Source organism: Leuresthes tenuis, unplaced genomic scaffold, assembly GCF_036924035.1.
Source record: "Leuresthes tenuis unplaced genomic scaffold, fLeuTen1.0.hap1 SCAF_7, whole genome shotgun sequence".
In the NCBI taxonomy this organism is placed as follows: Eukaryota; Metazoa; Chordata; class Actinopteri; order Atheriniformes; family Atherinopsidae; genus Leuresthes; species Leuresthes tenuis.
The window spans coordinates 18,051,331-18,070,189 of record NW_027325361.1 but is presented as its reverse complement, the minus strand read 5'-3'; the positions used below and the strand labels follow the sequence as shown (position 1 = coordinate 18,070,189).

Below are 18,859 nucleotides of genomic sequence, written 5' to 3'. Positions count from 1 at the left end.
CAGGCCGATTCAAACGGGTGGGATTTACAGGTAGCTAAGTCATGCTGTGCATGTGAAGAAACAAATTATGAATTGTATTTTGAAGGAAAACGTCGTCTCACATCTCTTGCTTTGCGGCTGAAGGACAGTTTGAGGCCCTGCAGCTCTTGCTTTCCTGAGCCACTTTGTGTCGCCAAATACACAAAAGCGAAAAACACGTTTCATCAAACAGAAGAGGCGGCAACTTTCTTCCAACACCACAGAAACCAAATCAAGAGGGAAAAAACACAATCAAATTAAAAAAGCAGCAACAAAAACAGAAAACATAATTGAAATTGAAATATTTTGGTTTGCCCCTCCCCATTTAATTCCTGAGATCTTGTTTTTTTTTTTGTGGAATGTTGAGCTTTTCTTCTTCTTCTGCTTCTAATTCTTGGATTTTATTTTTGTCTGTTTTCTCAGGTCCCCGGCACACAGTGAACCAAGATAAGATTCCACATCTGACAGTTTGCTTCTCTTTAATAATTTCATTTCTGGAGCCCGTTGCTGTCATCTCGCAGTGATCTCTTCCCATCAGGCAAACCTGTTTGTTTGCCGATGCTGAGACTGATGCAGCGCGCGCGAGTGTTGTGTCGATCTTGATATTCTGACATTCCAAGCTGTCACACAAGTAAAACCAGACGCACATCAGTGGATGTCAAAGACATCATCACTCTCATATTTTATTCATGTTTACTTGGTGTCTCCTATCAGTTACAATCGCCACCTCTTGTAATGATTTTTACACATCCTTCTCTTCCTCAAAAAAAGTCTGTCCAAAAGAGCAAGTAGAAAAATATGTCCCTGTGCAAAAAATGTTTTTCACAGAGATGATAGAAATCTAACTGATTCAATATTGCTTGCAACAATTAAAAAAGTGTATTACAAAGCGAGCAGCTCTGTCGAGAAAATATGAGGACTTGCATTCAATTTGCACCAGAATACACTCTTCTGAAGTATAAAAGAGGCACCAAGGGAACCCAAACCTCGAAAAACAGCATACTTGAGAGACAACGATTGCTTTTCTTATTGCTTTGCTTTGAATAGAAAAAAAAAAAGAAATAGAAAAAAATTGAGCTAAACTGATCTCTGAGAGTATTATCTAAAAGTGTTATCTAAAAGTATGATAGAAACATTTCCAAAAATATCTATGATACTGTGCACGACGTGATTTCAACGTCACGAGAATGACGTCTTTACAGAAATGTTTCGTTTCACACCAAGTGTCGTTGTTTTGTGCAGACGGAGTCAAGCATACAGTTACAAAAACAAACGAGTCCCTGGCAATCTGAATTAAAAAGGCACTTTGAAAAGTACAGAGCGGCTCTTTGGCCGACGCAACAACACACACAAAGTCAGCTCGTCTACGTACAGATGGGATTCCATTGATGGATGGAGAAAGCCGGAGTACAGGTCTCCTTACTCAGAGAGTAAGACGTCAACTTTACTTTACTTCATTTTCAGTCCTGATATTTGCATAGGGCTTTGTGCTTTGTAGTGAAACAGAAAGGGCCCTTTTTTTCCAGGCCAGTTCTTCCAGGCTGCCTTGTTTTCCTCCTATTGTTGCAGGAAGCCACCACCACCCCTGCTCTTTACTTCCACAGTTTTTCTCCTGGGTACTCTGAATTAAAAGATTGCACATCTATCTAAAACTGTTCATGAAATGTGGAAAAGAAAAAAACAAGTTCAAATCAAGTTAAAAAGTTTAAACCCTTTCGGGTCTTTACGGAAAACCTTTGCCGATGAATATTCAGTTCCATCACGATTTCTTTTTCGTGCCATTAGCGTTATTTGCAAGTGACTGGCATGTCCTGATGTTTTAAACATTTCTGGAAAATGCCCAACCAAAACTAAGACCAACAAAAACAGGGAAAAAACCCAAAACAAATCATAAAAATTTCTCTAAATGAACCGCCTACATAAACTAAAAGTACGCATCTTTACTTGGTGAATCCATAGCAAATAAAAACACGCTAAACTTGCATAGATATTTCTCTAAATACGCCTTTTCCTCTTTTTGACAACGATGCGCCTAAAACACGAGTGCACACCTGAAAACACAAACGTCTGAATTAAATAATACACATCATTTTCAGAAACGTAAAATACTTGGTTTGCATCCCAAAAGAAAAGGAAACGTCTCTGAAACGCCGCCTTCTCGGTTTTCCTTCCACTGCCACAGAAACACCTCTGCGGCAACCAGCAGAGTAAAACTTCAGGGACCGTCACTTCCGTCGTAAATCACAGGGTTCTCCATGGTCAGGTGGTAAAAAACTTTCTTGGAGATGAACCTGTTGGAAAAAAAATGGGGTGTTCGATGAAAAGACCAGGAGACACTGAGGTATGACAAATGAAATGACAAAGAAAAAGCTGTTAGATGCTGAGTGTTTTGTACCGTGAGAAGGAGTTGTCAAAGATGAGCGTGTAGAAGCCGGGGTGTCGGACTTTCAGCTGCCCCTGAATTGTCTCTTTATGGGAACTGCAGCGAGTCAGAGGAATCAGGACCTGAGATCAGAACAGAAACGCCGGATTCAAGGAAATCTCATGTGAAAGATAACATCCTCCTTCTCTGAACTATTTACATTACAGTATGATACAACCTATAATACCCGTTTTTACGACAGTTCATGACTCATTCATCTTTCACAGTAAGAATACAATCGCTATAATTAGGACAAAAGTCATTACATTTTGTGCATTTGGATTAAATCAAATAAAAAAAAAAAAAGGAAAACTGCAAACCAAGACGGCAAAAGGTGACAGTGGTGAGAGACGGTGACAAAACTGGACGACCTGGCATCAATTATTTACCATCCCTGACATTTTTAGTGCAGGTTGCGCACACCATCGACCTGCAGTGGCTTTTCCTCAGTCTGTCACCTTTGAAAGACCGAGCAAAGTGTCTCTTCTGTCCTGTTTGGGACACTCCCAGTTTCAGCCTGTTGTTTGTGGTCACAGCTTCTGCTTTTGTATCATGATTTGTGATTTATTTTTATTTTTTTACAGTTTACTTCCTCAACAACAACAAAAAAGCATCTTATTCAGCCTTCTGGTGTAGATGGTAAAAGATGTTGATAAAGTTCAGACCTCTGGAGGGCCCATGTCAAGTTAAAAAAAAAAAAAACGTAAAAAAGAAAGACTTTATGTATCTCTTTATGTATTAAAACAGCATGAAATAAGCAGCTCTACCTTTGACTGATCCACCTGTGTGTCACTGGATTCCCGGTAAACCACGCTGAAGGAGATACTCTTGGGTTCAGAGGAAAACATCCAGCTGATAGTTGAGCCACAGTCACCCAGAGCTACAGTGATGACACTGTAACAGCTGGACTTGATGAAGAGCTCCCTGGAACCATCACCAAACTGACAAATATCGTCAGTGGTGAGAGGGACGGCCATCCTGCAATGACAGTTTTAATGTGGAGGCGCATTCACTCCTGGGGTAAGATTCATTCACTGATGCAGAGAACCGTTAACCATACAGGTTTGAAATGCATCAAAGCTGAAACTCACGTGACTTCTCCTGATTTGAGAAGGTTAATCTCTGAATCCTGAAGAGTGGGAACGAGCTCTTCATCAGGGGTCACATCTCCTGTGCCTCTACAAAATCCAACACGAGAATATCCACAGAGAGAACAGTGTCCTTATAAAGCACAGAGACATGACGAATAACAGCTAAATGCTTTCCTCTGCCATGATTCACTGTGGGATGTAGCCGACACGGACCTTGGGAATACGTATCATGACTATGCATTTAAATTGAACGATGACTTTTACCCACAGATCAGTGCCTGTGCATCTGAATGGACCACGAGATGATTTTTGCATATTTCAGTCTCGTTCGGTCCAAATTTACATAAAACATATGCTTGACCTTGATATGTGTCGAGGTAAGCCGGCTAAGTTATTTTGTCAAGTGTTCTGTTCATCAGAAAAAGCCCACTACTAACAAGCTGAACTGGGGGCTATCGCCACCAATTGCGGAGGAGTCTGGCATAGTTTAATCTATAAACTAATTCCCATCAAAGAAGTCCAATTAAACGGCCTTGTCAGGCATAACCATAACTTGACTTGACTGTGCATGTAAATCTAAGGATTTACTGAAATATCCACACAGAGCTGCCTCCCTGCAAGAGCTAAGCCTCTGTTGAACCCGCTCCTTCCAGAGTGGAGGTATCTAACGGCGATGCTGAAGGATATTCTGACCTCGCACGCAGAGACACTGCGAGTCTGGCTCCCTATGACACCAACAATTGCCCTGATTGTCTGCGACGTTGCATCTTTGCTGCATAGATATTAGGATTATGGCTCGGGAACCTAAAAGTGACTTACGTCCTGTTGTAAATATTCATAGTTTGACATACAATAGTAGGTTACACACAAGGAAATATCTGAAAGCGGGTACTTCCCTGTTGTTACAAGGAAGAACGGCATGCAAAGCTCAACAAGTTTGTAAAAGAGTAACAATGGTGGGGTGCAGCGTGTGGAGAATACCAGCACTCACTGACATATGCTAGAGTTTAATAAAGGTACAACATACACTTTATTTAAGGAACATGACTCACAAAGCACCCGGCTGAGCTATGTCTTAAGTGTAGCCCTAAGCTCCGATAAAAATACACTCACATTTCCAGCGCTCCAGGATGCCGGCGGTCCTGTTCTCCCTCCAGGGAGCCTCCTGTGGTCTGAGAAGTGTTATCACTGTCATATACACCATTCACCTCCTCTTCTGTGATGATGTCAAAAGCTCCATCGTCAGATGTGTTACTGGGGTCTGAAACTGGGGGAGGGGGGGCAAAGAAAGTTTACTCAATTAAACAGAAGGTGGTAGAATGAACAGGGATCACACAACAGCTGAGTGTTGCAACATAAATAAGCCCTAAGTACAATCTTACTCTATGGGAAACATTGTCAGATGGATCCTATCTTCATGTGAAAAATGTTGCCATACAGAGACTCCTCCACCTCCCTTTCCGCAGCTTTTAACTTTTTCTTTTCATCGTCGAGTTTTAACTTGGAATTTTGGAAGCAGCAATGACCTGACAACCGATTTCAGAAGCGTTTCCCAGCCCATGTCGTGATCTCCTCCTTGGAATCATTCTCTTTTTAATGCAGAAACGCCCATCCATTCATTTTCCACACCAGCTTAAACTTATTCAGGGTCGTGGGAGGGCGACGGTGCTATGAGGCAGCAGAATGAGAGCGCTCGTGAGCAACATAAGCGCACGGTGCTAGCGAAACCGAACAGTGAATGTGTCCTACTGAACTGAGCCTGCACCAGTCTACGGATGCACTGGCAAGAACCCACAGAACTTCTAAAGGTTTAGGCACCTGTGACGGACTATCCAACTACAGTAAATAGTGCTGGATAGGGCTGGATGGCGTAGTGGTATATGAGGGTATATGATTGCCACCTTCTATGTGGGAGACCTGGGTTCAAATCCCCTGCATGAAAGGTACTGCCTCCAGTAGGGGTCCTTAGGCAAGACCCCCTTACCCTACCTGCCCACCTGTAAGTCGCTTTGGATAAAAGCGTCTGCTAAATGCATAAACATAAATACAACTGAGGCCAAATGCACGAGAATGAACGCAGTCACGTATAGTTATAGATGTGTAGAACTGCTAAGCAACACTGCCACAGCATAACAGAAATATAAAGTGGAGTACCAAGACAAAAGGAGTACTCAGAAGACAGCGAGACCAGCCAGATGAATTATAGGGATGGACAGTAACACAAGACTTCAGTCCTGTAGTGTAAGTTGATCTGCTGTTTTGACCTTAGCGCAGACAGCTGCACATTGACCGAGCTCCTCACCTGTGTCCTGTACTTCCACCACACACACTTTTATCTGCTGTGGTGCCCACACACCACATTTTGTCACACAGCTGCTGCTCCGTTCTCCGACTTTCTTTGAGCCATATGACATTTAACTGGTTGTGTTTTGAAGCTGTACGAGGGGTGGGGGTTTAAATTGTTAAATATATAAAAATACATAAAAAAACTTCCTCCTCTGGGTGTAAATGTCACTTCTCTTTTCGTAAACTAAAATGAATTTCTACAACAAAGGTTTCAATCCTTGTTCCTTAATGCGACGACGTCAGTCATTTCACTTCTGCTTCGACTTTCCGGACAAATGGCTTTTTTCCACTTGTGCCGACTCTGCTCTACTCGACTCGGTTTAGGTCATTTTTCATTACAATTGAGTACCACTTCAATGCGGGTGGGGTCCAAAAGTCCCGTGACATCATTTGTATGCGACACAGCAGCGGAGGTCACCGAGGCGATGGTATACCCGCTGCTCGGTCTATGGCTTCACGTGTAGCCATTTACGTCGTCAACGATCACAGAAAGAATCAAATCGAGCGGTCGCTGGTGCCGGGCTTTTATGCCAGGAACTATGCCGGTGGTTCTTGTGAAGGAGTCGTCTTTCACGAATCATCCAGTGACGTCACTCCCTGGCCAATCAGTGGCCTGCAGTCTGTAGATAACACATTTCCGGCTCGACTCAGTAGGTGCTAAAAATGTACCCGTTATTACCAGCCTTCCCAGAGTTTCTCTTGTGGAATAAGCTGCCAGTAAATGTCCGGGAAGCAGACACCCTTTCCACTTTTAAGATTCGGCTTAAAACTTTCCTTTTTGATAAAGCTTATAGTTAGGGATGGCTCAGGTAATCCTGAAACATCCCATAGTTAAGCTGCTATAGGCTTAGACTGCTGGGAGGCCTCATCTGTCACACCTTTCCTCACTTTGCTCTCTTTTTCCCCCTGTTTAATTTCTCAAATGATATTATGTACATGTGACATTATTGTGGTTATTAACTTGTGTTTCCCTGTTCCAACAGGTATCCTTTGAATGGCGTTATGGTGTTTTTCCCCGCTCTTTTCCCTCTTTTCTGTCTTCTCAAACCCCAGCTGGTCGAGGCGGATGGCCACTCTTCCTGAGTCTGGTTCTGCCAGAGGTTTCTTCCTGTTAAAAGGGAGTCGTTCCTTTCCACAGTCGCCACAGGCACGCTCAGGACGGGAGATTGGACTGAAGACAAGTTCCAGTGCAATCTGTTGGTTTCCTTAGCTAGGATATTGTTTTTTGAATTGGCTCTATATGAATTAATTGGATTGTGATTACAATGAATTGAATTCCAATTGGCTTGAATTGGACTATATTACTTAAGTGCCTTGAGATGACAATTGTTGTAATCTGGCGCTATATAAATAAATTGAATTGAATTGAATTATTAGGTGCTACAACCTAATGGAAAATCCTAAAAACCAAGTAGAGTCAAGCCGAGTAGGTACTAGTGGAAAAAGGCCGTAAGAGTATAATTGTGAAGTTAGTAAGCAGGTAGTGAGCATGTGCTCTCTGTCCCCCTACATGCCTCTCACCTGTTACTCTGGGAGTGGGTTTGTATGGAGCTGGTTCAGGAGTTGGTTGCAAACCGACTCCAGGTGGAGGGGGCTCCACATCAGAAGGACTCAGCTCTGCCTCTGTGAACCTCTCCACCACCGCACTGTGCTGGCTGTAGCAGTCCCTGCAGCAGCGCTCCTTCTTCCCGCTGTGCTTGGTCATTACAAAGTTGTTGCTGCAGTAGTAGCAGAAGATGCGGCCACAAAGCCTGGCACAATAGAAAAAGATGATACATATATAGAGTTTTTTTTTCAGTCCACACCTTTCATTTGTTGCAAACATTCATTTGGATGTGAGGAATATTGTGAATCACAATAAGCAGTGTGAAAAGCGCGAGGGTAAGCGCAGGCTTGACTGAGTGCAGTAGAGTCTGGTTACAAGTTGAAGCCCACCTGCAGTGATGCCTGCGCAGCCACCAGGTGAACTGGCCCTGGCAGCCAAGACAGTGCGTGGCCTCCTTATCCACCAACCACCAACGCTCCTCCGCTCGTAGCTTCTGCTCAAACTCCAAAGCATCCGACTTCTGCCACAGAGCATCTTTGTCCCTATAATTGAGGGGAAAAAAAATGCACTTGTTCTCTTCAAAAAGGTTGGCACAGGTCTTTTTTTTTTTTTACATATGGATGTTTCTTTTAACTTCCTTAAACTTAAACATTTAATGTCCACAAAGAGAAAAAACAGAAACAATGTAAAAACGCTTCTTTTTTTTTTATTTCCTTGGGTCAAGAATAAAAAGAGTCAATCCCAATGTGGTGGAGGCACCACACATGCTCATCAATAGCGTTACATATCTAAACTGATGGGTAGAGACGGCTTAGGCAAGCTGTCTTCCAAAAAATCTGAATAAGATACAGTAAAGTCCCTAAAAAAGCCTAAAACATTTTTCAAGGAGTCAAACTTCCATATAATAAACAGTTAATTTGCCTTTCTGAAGGTATTTCTGAAGCGCGTCCCTGAAAAAAAAAAAAGGAGACATCAAGGAGACATAGAGGACAAGGAAGAAGTGGAAAGCCTATCAGCCTACCTACTGCAGATGAGCTGTATCTGAAAAAAAAAATCAGTCTGGCCCTTCATTTGATCCACCTGCTGTTCACTGAAGCCTGATCAGAAATGGTCTCTGTGGAAGGGTGGCCGTCAAGAAGCCATTCTTAAGGAAGGAAAATGGAGTGATGAATCCTCCCCAGAGCTCAGACCTTACTGAAGCAGACTGGGATCATCTTAAGAGACGATGGAACAAAAGGCAGCCAACATCCAAAGAAGAGCTTTGGGATGTCCTTCACGCAGACTGGAGAACTATTCCTGGATACTACTTAAAGAAATGGCAAGAAAGCTCATTTGAGAGGGTTCAGGCTGTGTTGAAGGATAAATGTACCAAATACAGACTTTTAAGCCGATTAGAAACGCACAAGCTATTTTTGCCTTACATACTGTATTTTTAATAAATCCCCGCACCTATTTCCTTTTTTCCCCTTATAATATACAAACAAATGTGGGGGTAGCTTATGCCTTTCACACAGTACTGTGGATGAAATCATAACTCAAATGCAACATCCAGTCTATATCTACTCATCAAACATTGCACGCTAAACACTTTGATTGAACTATAATTTGCTGCAAAAATGTTCAATCCATTGCACACGGGAACATTGTGAGGTTTCATTTCCCCAACCGAGAAATAAAACAAGGACATTCACAATACATGAGTGCAAAAGGTTGAAATCCCGTCTGCACATCCCATAGGAGGTGAGGGAATCGTTGTTTTTGTGTTTAGTATAAGAGCTTTGGAAGCAAAGAGTGCTGCACGCGGTGAGGAATGATGCAGAAAAGGTTGTTATTCGCTTCAGTCGCGGTACTCCACCACATTTCGTCTCTCACTTACTTTCACGCCGCATCTCAGTAAATAGTTTCAGTATTTAAAGAAGCCTTTTCCCCTCATCCTGCTTCTCAGACCTGATTTTCATCAATCGCTGCAGAAAACTGTAAACGACACCAGAGGACTACTTTTAAACAATTCTAACTACTCTCCCCAGTATCTCCAAGCACCAAGCAGATGTAAAGGTTGAGTGGCCGAAATCCAGAAAAGCTGAAACATTTCTTCATTCAAACTCTATCTGCCTGTTTCACCCGACAGCGCCTTCACAGCTGTAATAGAGAGAGGTCTTACTTTATGAGCTCAATGAGCCGTTCTTCAAGGTTGGTCTTGGTTCTGTTCAGGTCATCGATTTCTGCAGTCATCTTCAAATATTGACTTTGGCTGTCAGCTTCTGTTGACTTCAATTTCTGCTCGAGTTCCTCGCACACCTTTTGCACTGCCAAGTGTGCCTCCTCAGCACTGAGGAGAGAAGATAGCAAGTCAGTATATCCTCTCTCAATCAAGACATCCAATGCTGAAGTATTAGTGGTCATGGACGCACCTAGTTGCTGCGTTTTTGAGCAGCTGGATCTCGCAGTCGTTATCACGAATGATTGCCTCCGTCTTTGTGATGTGCGCGTCTTTCTCACCAATCAGCTGAAAATATTCCTCATTCACAGCCTTTGATAAACATTAAAAGAAAAAACGTCAAATATCCATCATCGCTGTAATACCTTTTCATAAGGTGACGGGTGTCTGCTTTCTGTTCCTGAACGGTACAATTAGAGGATAATAAATATGAATATGAAGTCGATACATTTGAGGAGAGTTGTCCGTTTTGCGGGACGATCGGATGCATGAGAGATGTAAATAATAAACATCAATATCGACTGTGCAATAAAACAGCTGGACCCCTGAAATGAAAAAAAAAAAATGAACCCCTAAAATTTCCCTTAAAATTCTAACGTTTATCATGGAAACTCATAAACACATCAACCCACAAAGGAAAATGATTGTCTAACGACAGCCCAGTAAGCGAATCATTTGATAAGGACCACAGATATTTTTGCATCTATTCTACATTCTGCAATCATCGTAAAAGAAAAAGCAGAAAAAAAAGCACTTGTAATCAACATGCCTCATTTTCTGGGAATAAATAAATACATAAAAAGACCAAAAAAAAAATCAGCCTACTTCTCCATAATTGCCAAGCACTCCCTCCACAGACTGAGTCAATGCTCAGAACGTTGTTCTGTTCCTTGAGTTTTGTAGCTTCCGTTTCATTCATTGGGATTTCTTTGACGTTTAAAGCTGTCTCTGTGCATAATTTTGTCTCAAACTGCTGTCCCCATCGTTAAGAAACAAAAAGACCCCAAAAAAGTCTGGCCATCCTACATTTTCCCTAATTGCTGGATTTCACATCAGTCAGTTTCCTGTATGTAACATCATGTCAGATTATACACACTTTGCCTCGTAAAGGCGTGATGTAATTCCTAAAAGACACGTACCTCTAGTTCAGACACTTTGGCCTGCAGGCTTGACACGCTCTTCTGCTCCTCCTGTAGCTGGGCTTTCATCTTGTCGAACTGTTCGTTTGTGCTCTGAGATGTGAGAGTAAGAGAACATTTAAACGCTAAATGCTGGCAGTCAGGCTTGTCCCGGTTCTTATATAATCATCTGATCAACATTAATAAAGCTGACTGCGAGCATTTTTCAGAAAACAAATTATTATTATTATTTATGAAAAAACAGCTGCACAAAACTAACAGATGTGTTTTTCATTACTATTTCGAAATCAAATCTTTATTCATTTTAAACAATAACTGTCCAACTCAAGCATCTCTGCAGGCACATGTAGATCCATCCATCCATCCATCCATCCATCCATCCATCCATCCATCCATCCATCCATCCATCCATCCATCCATCCATCCATCCATCCATCCATCCATCCATCCATCCATCCATCCATCCATCCATCCATCCATCCATCACTCACCTTTATCTGGACCTGATAATTCATGTTCTCTGAGCTCATTTGGAACTTGACAGCCTCCACCTCCTCTCGACAGGAGTCCCTGATGCTTTGCATTTGGTTCTTTGTCTTTTCCAGCTCTTCCTGGAGCTCCACGATCATCCCCGGAAGTGTCTCCCTCTGTGCTAGCTCCTCCCGTAGACTGCTACTTTCCAGCTGCAATTCCTCTTTGCACTTCTCCAGTCGTTCCACGTCTTTCTCCAACTCCTCGATCTTAGCCGTGTCGCCAGCCCAGTGCTCTCTGGCCTCCTCCTTCTCTGCACTTAGCTTACATATAGTTATCCCCAGCTCTGCCATCTCAGTGTTTGCTCTGTGCAGACCCTCGCGGGTCTCGTTGTGCTCTAAAGCCAGCCTGTTATTTTCTGCCTTAAGCGTGGACAGCTCCTCTCGGATGGCAGCCGCAGACATAGCCAGTTCGGCATGGGCAGCCACTTCTCCATCACGTTGTTCAATGAGCGCCTCTTCTTTCTTTTTGCACTCCATTAGCTCTGCCACGTGCTTTTGATTCAGCGTCTCCGTTTGGGTTTTAAGTTGCTCAGTAAGAGACCTGAGCTCATCTCTTTGGGCTTCCGTCACCTCAAGTTGTGCTTGGGATTTGAGCTTTTCCTCTTCAGATCTGTGCACTTGAACCTTTAGGTCAAGGATCTCTGCCTGGAGCCTGGACACCTCTTTCATGCTAACCTCCAACTGGCCTTCAATCACACCTAATTTGGCGGTAACTTCTTTATTCTCCTCGGCTTGGACTGCACTCTGCTCCAGCTGTGATACCTCCATTGCCCGTTTCTCATTTGTTACCCTTTCGATTACCTCTGTTTGTCTCGCACAAGTTGCCTCTGCATTGGCTTTGGTAATCTCAAGCTCCTTCTCTTTTGCCTCCAATTCTTTTAATGTGGACAGCAACTTCACAAGGTCATTCTCTTTACTTTCGAACTGGGCCTCTTTGGCTTGGAGCTGCTCTTTAAGACTGGCTTCATTTTTGCGTGCAGCTTCTAACTTCTGCTCCAACTCTTCAATCTGCCCGTGAACGCTCCGGTTCTCCTGCTCGAGACGCTTTGTTGTCGTCTCTGACAGATTCGCAGCCATGGTTACTCGCTGCAGATTCTCATCCAGCTGACGGTTCTCTTCCCGTAGGCGCTTCTCTTTTTCATCCACTGTCATCTTAGTGTCATCCAGCTGGCCTCGAAGTTGTTTCTCAGAAGCCCTTAGAGCTGCTAATTCAGCCTCGAGTGTTGTTCTGTTTTCAATCATCTCCTTCTGCAGCTCCTCTTTTCTCTTCACCGTGGTCATCAGTTTCTCTTTTGATTCCATTAGACTTGCACACTGTGTCTTGTAGTCTTCCATCTTTGTGGCCTGTTCTTTGAGCTTAACTTCCTGCTCTGCATGGCTATTGGTCAGTTTGTCAATCTCTGTGGCCAGGCTGTGATTCTTGGCTTCTAGCTGTTGTAGTGTCTCGCAGCTGGAGCTCAGCTCGGCCTCTTTCCTCTGAAGCCGTTCTGTAAGGGCGGAAACCTCTGCTTCGAAAGTCTCTTTCAAACCGTCAACATTTTTCTGTACCTCATCTATGTCCTCCTGCGCCCTCTTCTTCACCTCGTCCAACTTTTTCTCTTTCTCCTCAAGGGAACTCTGGAGGTCTTGCAGCTGCCTCTGTAAGTTGCTTGCCTCTTTCTCTCTCAATGTCAAGCTCCCCTGTAGCTTTTCAAGTGTGCCGCACTGTTCCTCCACTTTTGCCTCCAACTTGGCCTTCTCCTCAGACACAGATGTAACTAACGCTCCATGTTTCGTTTTACTATCCTTTGCTGCTTCCTCCTTGATCCTTAACTCCTCTTCTAACCTTTCAGCCCGCCTTCTCTTCTCTTCCATCTCAGCTATAGCCTCCATCTTTTCTTTCTCAGCCTCTTTCAATCTGTCCAACAACTCGTGAATCTTCTGTGCCGAATCAAAGTAACTTGCTGCCTGCTGGCCCTTCTCATCCAGAAACCCATCCAACTTGGCCATGAGCTCTATGTTCTTCCCCTCAGCAGCTTCCAGTTTTTCCTGAAGTAAGGTGCGCTGAGCATCCCTGGCTTTTTCACCAGTCCTAAGTGCTTCCACTTCCCTGGACAGAGCCTCCTCTCTCCCCTGCAGAGCCTTGAGTTCTCCCTGCAAGCCCTGCTGCTCCTCTTGGGCAGCAAGCGACACATCAAGCTGCCTCTGAAGCTCTACAATTACTCCCCTGAGCTCAGCAGACTCTTCGCCTAGCTGCTGCACCTTATCGAGAAGCTCTCCCTGCTTGAGCTCTGACTGGTCCAGCTCGAGGCGAAGGGCTTCAACTGTGTTGGTATCTTCCATGCAGGCAGGCAGAGACTCATTCAGATCATTCAACAGACCTTGTCCATAGTCGGGGCTGGAGGGAAACTCATGGGCTTGCTGGATGGTTGAAATGGAAATTAAATTAGAGAAGAAGGGGGAGAGCTATGAAAGCCTTTTAAAATGACATGAATTAATAATGATATTAGAAGCAAACACCAATTACCTGAGAGTAGGTGCTGGCCAGACTGTTAATACTAGAACTGCGACTAGGTGGTTTCCACATGTGACCAGGTGAACTTGCACTTCCCAGTGTCCTCCTGTTTATCAGAAAAGAAGTGGAACACCGCAATCATTACCTCCACCACCAGGGTTATGGGCTTTGTTCTGTTGGTTTGTTTGCAGGATTACTCACACAGTAACAAAGGGACCTGAAACATTTCATCAGTGGTGGAACATGACCAAACTCTGAAGTGATTCAACTTTTAGGAGATTTGTCTCCTTAGTTACTTACCTTGCAAACGTTGGCCAAGAGGCGTCAAGATCGTGGCCTCTAGACGCCACGTCAAACTGGACATCGTTGAGCTCGTACATGTGATTGATTATGTCAACACTGAGGTGGGGCTTCAAGAAGGGACTTCTTGCATAGTACCAGTCACTGTGTGAGGAGGAAAGTACAGAGCAGGGCACAGCAGAACCACCAGAAACAACGACATTAGACCGGCACCCAAAACCATTTCGGGGTCTTTGAGGCTTCGGTGACAACAGCATGACAACTAAATAATCTAATGTTACACTTGTTACCATTCAGGTCAAAGACAGAAGAGCCACTGCACCTGTTTTTAGGTCTTATGTAAAACTCGTTGAATTTTTCCTCATATCTTGCATTTAACTTTTTGGGGTCATCTTGGAAAATTCTGAATTTACACCAGACTACATACTGTATCCAGACAGTTGTAGTTGTAATAATCAAAGCCTTGTTACGTGGTCTCACAACACAGTATCATTCGTTGTTAGTGCCGTTAACATTAGATGACAGCTGCGATATCCTTAGCTTCACAAACAACCAGTTCTAGTGACGTCCATGTTTAATAATATGGGACCACCATTTATTTATTTTTTTTCTTGGTCTGTTAGAGATTTCATTATTTAATGCATCTACGTGTCATGCCTGGTGTTGCATAAGACAGTGTCGACTTTTGGGAAAAGTCAGGGGACCTTGAAGAGTTTAACCTAGTTTAAGTGCCAACTCTTTTACAACAGAAGAAGACTCTAAAACCCCGAGAACATGGACTATTAATATTTAGTGGCAGATTTTCAGAAAAGAAAATTAGAATTGATTTTCTGAATTTATGCAGTCAGTAGACATGCTCAGACAGTGCACATTTAAAGCATCACACACAGTCATTTTGATTAAATGAATTACAGGAAACCCGAGGCTTCTTTGAAATCGAACAGCTTTCAATTTCTGCAACTGCACCCTACAGAAGCAGCAGTCTCTTTTAACCAGAAGGTAAAATGAAGAAGTAAAACACCTGACCACGCACATCAACGTTACTTTAAAAGCACAAATAAGGAAATGAAGCTTGGTTTCCATGACTATCACTGTTCCTAACTTCCTCGTGCATAGCAACAATTCATGATCTCTGTGAAGGTTTTATAATCTGGTTCCATCAAATTAAACTACCACACTTCAAAGTCAATTCATCAACTGTTGTAGAAAATAAACACATGCAGCAAAGATGCTGACTGTTTTACCTGGTGACCCTCTGGTTCATCAGGCACTGCTGCAGTGTGTCCGCCAAGCGCTGATGAACGAGGGAGTAGCGGATAAACGCTCGTCCTTTCCCCAGAGATGTCTTCAGCTAGTGATGGAAACCAGATTTTTGTTAGCTCTAAAGGGATACTTCATCAGAGAATACAAGGAAAAGCAAATAGACTGTCTTTACTGTTCAACTTTTAAATTATCTTTTAAAATTTTACTTTAAAAACACGACAACTTTGATCTCAAGACCATAAATGCAACAAAAAGTATTTTCTCCTTTTTTTCCCCCCAATAAATGAGACTAAATAAGTCAAAGGAGAAACAATCCACACGACACTGTAAATGACAGCAACGTGGATGTAAATCACAATCAAGACAATATTTATTTCATGGCTGCATCTTTAGCCTCATTCATCAACAGCACTCATTTCTACGAAGCAGTGGCAAAAGAATATTGAGGCAAAAAACCCAGCTACTTGATAATAATTCAAGAGCTTTTCTGAAATGACCCATCTTCATGTTCTGAGTAATATGCACTTGTGGTTCTGTTCTAAACAAAAAAGAAAAATCACACCTCGGCGATGGATTTGACAAAACGGACACCGTCGTTGGCGCCTTTGATCTTAGCCAGACAGTCATTGAAGTAATCCCAATAGTCCTTCTTGGTACCCAGAAATGTTGTCTTCTCCTTCTGGTCAAACTGAAAGGAAGATGCAGCCGGAGTTAAAAGTGTTGAATGATTCAGTTCTTTCCCGAGAAGCAAAGAACAGAATGTTTCCATCTGAAGAAGCATGATTATTTTGTCAAAGGGTCCATTACACGGAGTTCATTTTCCGATTTTCCAGCTAGCCGTATTTCATGTGGTTTATTGACATTTCATCAACTAAAGGGGTCTTGTTAAGTTTAGTGTGACAATATAGGAATCCCACCTGTAACAGATACTCCAGTTTGTAGGAGAACTTGTGCAGATTGGTACTGTCATCTGTGATTGGCTCTCCACTTTCCCTGTACTCCTTCGCCAGCTCTGCAACAGCCTCTAAAATTCACAGACACACAGTTAAAAAAATGAACAAAGAGCAGCAATAGAAAACGTCCACTGACTGAAGCAGAGAGCATTTAAGCCAACCATGGAACACACGCAAATTCATGAAGCATAGCAACATATAGTGATAACACATTCTATGTGAAACACTTTTAGTAAACACAGAAAAGAGCAATTCTTCATTCAGCTAACATATGACAACAAGAAGAAAGCATAACAGCAATATATACACAGTTAGACCTGGTGACAAAAGCTACAACTCATTTCAACTTTTCATACTGCTTCCTCTTTAAGTGCAGCCATCCTGTATATTGAAAACTTGCCTCGTATCCATCGTAAAAACTGGAAAGACACTTGTGATGGGTGCACCATCAGCATGTTCTGTCTGTCTCGTTGCATGCTGACAGTGGCTTTCATTACACCCTTAAAAGAACAAGAGGGCATACGCTTTCCTTCCCAAGTGATCCGAATACAAAGAGAGGTCACACAGTTCCAGGTGAAAAGACTGTATTTGGACAGAAGCTGTGAAATCACATCTCTCGTAACTATTCTTTCTCGTCCTGTCAGTCAACAACTGCCGGCCACCAATCACACACACAGTCAGGCACAAACACATAAAACTGAGGTACCATGCAGGTCTCGGATAATCCTCTGGAGCTGGCTCTCGCCAACCGTAGCCCCAGCAGCCATGGTCCCACCTCTCGCTCCCTGGCAACCAGGGGTCACAGGGTCACGTCCAGTCTGCTGAATCAGAGAATCATAATCAGTCTGGAACAAAAGACTGCCAAGAATGCTTCAAACATGCACCCTCATGACCAGAGATAGACAGAGAGGGCTCATACAAATGAGTTACACATCAGTAAGAGATCTGGATATAGTGCCCAAATCTGTGCGGAAAATGTTGATCTTATAGCCAAAAGTCAGTCGAACAGAGGTAAATATGTAATTTGTGCTGTTTATAATAGAAATCAGCGAGCAAACGGGTTAAATGATCAGGGCATCAATACTGACCAAAGCAATTGTAATTATAGTTTTTGACGTAATCATGAACCCTTTTGACAGGGTCACATCATATGAGATAATAATGTCTAACAAATGACAACAAGAGCATTAAATATCCACATCATCCACACAGGAGCAACAAAAAAGGCAAACACTGTGATTCTTCAGTTTGGCTCAGAACACAGCTCCTGGTTCATCTGTTTTCAGGTTGCTTACACTTTGCTGAAGCTCCCGTAATAAATGCAAACAGCCATTATAAGCTAGAAAATGAACGAAAGTCAATGCAAGATCCAATTATTCTTGATAATTCAGTGTTGAAAGAGGTACTGCTTCAACTCCGAGCAATCTTAGTGCACCAGCATAAAAAATGAAGGCAGCAAAGACAACCATGAAGTTGACTGAACGTTTCTCTTGTTGTCACATTCTGAAAAACGTTATTTACGTTTAAGCAAATGACACTGTGATCATCTATTGCTTATCAGCCAAGTTAAATACGCAAAGCATGTATAGGTATGCGGTATCAAACAAAATGGAAAAAATCCTGGTCAAATTTTACATGACAATGTTATACGAACGACATTAACAAATAATGTTATAGATTTGTTTAGCTAAAAGCTAACTAAGTTAGCATCAGTCGGGTTTAAACCGTAATCAAAACAAAAGACAGTTGAACAGAAAACGGACAGTTGTACAACGGAAGGTGACGGTTTTTGGAGTTAACTTTACTTTACGGAGAGCAAAGAACCCCAAACAAGAACACTCCGCTGAAATTTTAAGATTGTAAAACGTACAGCTGTCTTAGTGACGTCAAACGCAGCTTTGACAGATTATTAATTTGACAAACATTTGGAAAATAACCATGACATCGGCAGGACACGATAACTTTGATAATCTAACATCCTTCTAGACGGTGCTGAAGAAAAAAAAGAAAACAGAAAAGTAATATCTGACATACTTTTTAGCTGAGTCAAAAACCCATAACAAGAAACCTAGAGTGTTTAAAAGTGCACACAAACTATTGAAAGTGTCCTAATTGACAGGAGATTACCCACTCACAGCGAAGCTTCAAGACGTCGGACCAATGAGTTTAAGCCAAGTGGGCGGGTGGGCAGCATGTACCAAGTTTGGTTGCCGTTTCAGAGTAAACAGTGGTGTCATGTGATCAATGACGCACATAAATGAATGTCCCACTTTTCTTTGTTGAGTAGAAAACAGGATACCACAATAATTATGGCAGACTTTAAAGCAGGGGAGTGCACGAATGACATTGTTTGTATTCTGTGACAAATCTTGAAATATTTTCAAAAAGAAAAACCCTTGTATGCCATAGGAAATCCTTGTTGTTGTTTTTTTGATAGCATGCTAGATTGTTTTCATCAGTACCAGTCGTTTATAGATTTTGAAGTAATGTCACAAACATTTCAAAGTCCTACACCTGTGCTACACAGAACGTCAAC

The 18,859-nt window shown here is 42.6% G+C and overlaps 1 protein-coding gene across 2 annotated transcripts; it reads right to left on the bottom strand.

Moving 5' to 3' along the window:
• Nucleotides 1-670: 670 nt before the first annotated feature.
• fyco1a (FYVE and coiled-coil domain autophagy adaptor 1a) lies at nt 671-18,433 on the bottom strand. 2 transcript variants are annotated; one of them, XM_072389644.1, is made up of 18 exons: nt 18,358-18,433; nt 17,030-17,141; nt 16,288-16,394; nt 15,933-16,058; nt 15,352-15,458; nt 14,108-14,251; nt 13,820-13,913; nt 11,272-13,713; nt 10,781-10,873; nt 9,835-9,953; nt 9,585-9,752; nt 7,813-7,965; nt 7,399-7,628; nt 4,645-4,798; nt 3,532-3,618; nt 3,208-3,418; nt 2,414-2,523; nt 671-2,309 (listed from the first exon to the last, which is right to left on the bottom strand). In XM_072389644.1, exons 2-18 carry the CDS (start codon nt 17,088-17,090, stop codon nt 2,234-2,236), a joined length of 4,482 nt encoding a protein of 1,493 aa, XP_072245745.1. In that variant the 5' UTR covers nt 17,091-17,141; nt 18,358-18,433; the 3' UTR covers nt 671-2,233. The 2 variants fall into 2 exon arrangements, with proteins under 2 accessions (XP_072245745.1, XP_072245746.1); XM_072389645.1 differs by having other exon boundaries at nt 17,030-17,144; nt 18,358-18,427.
• Nucleotides 18,434-18,859: the final 426 nt, after the last annotated feature.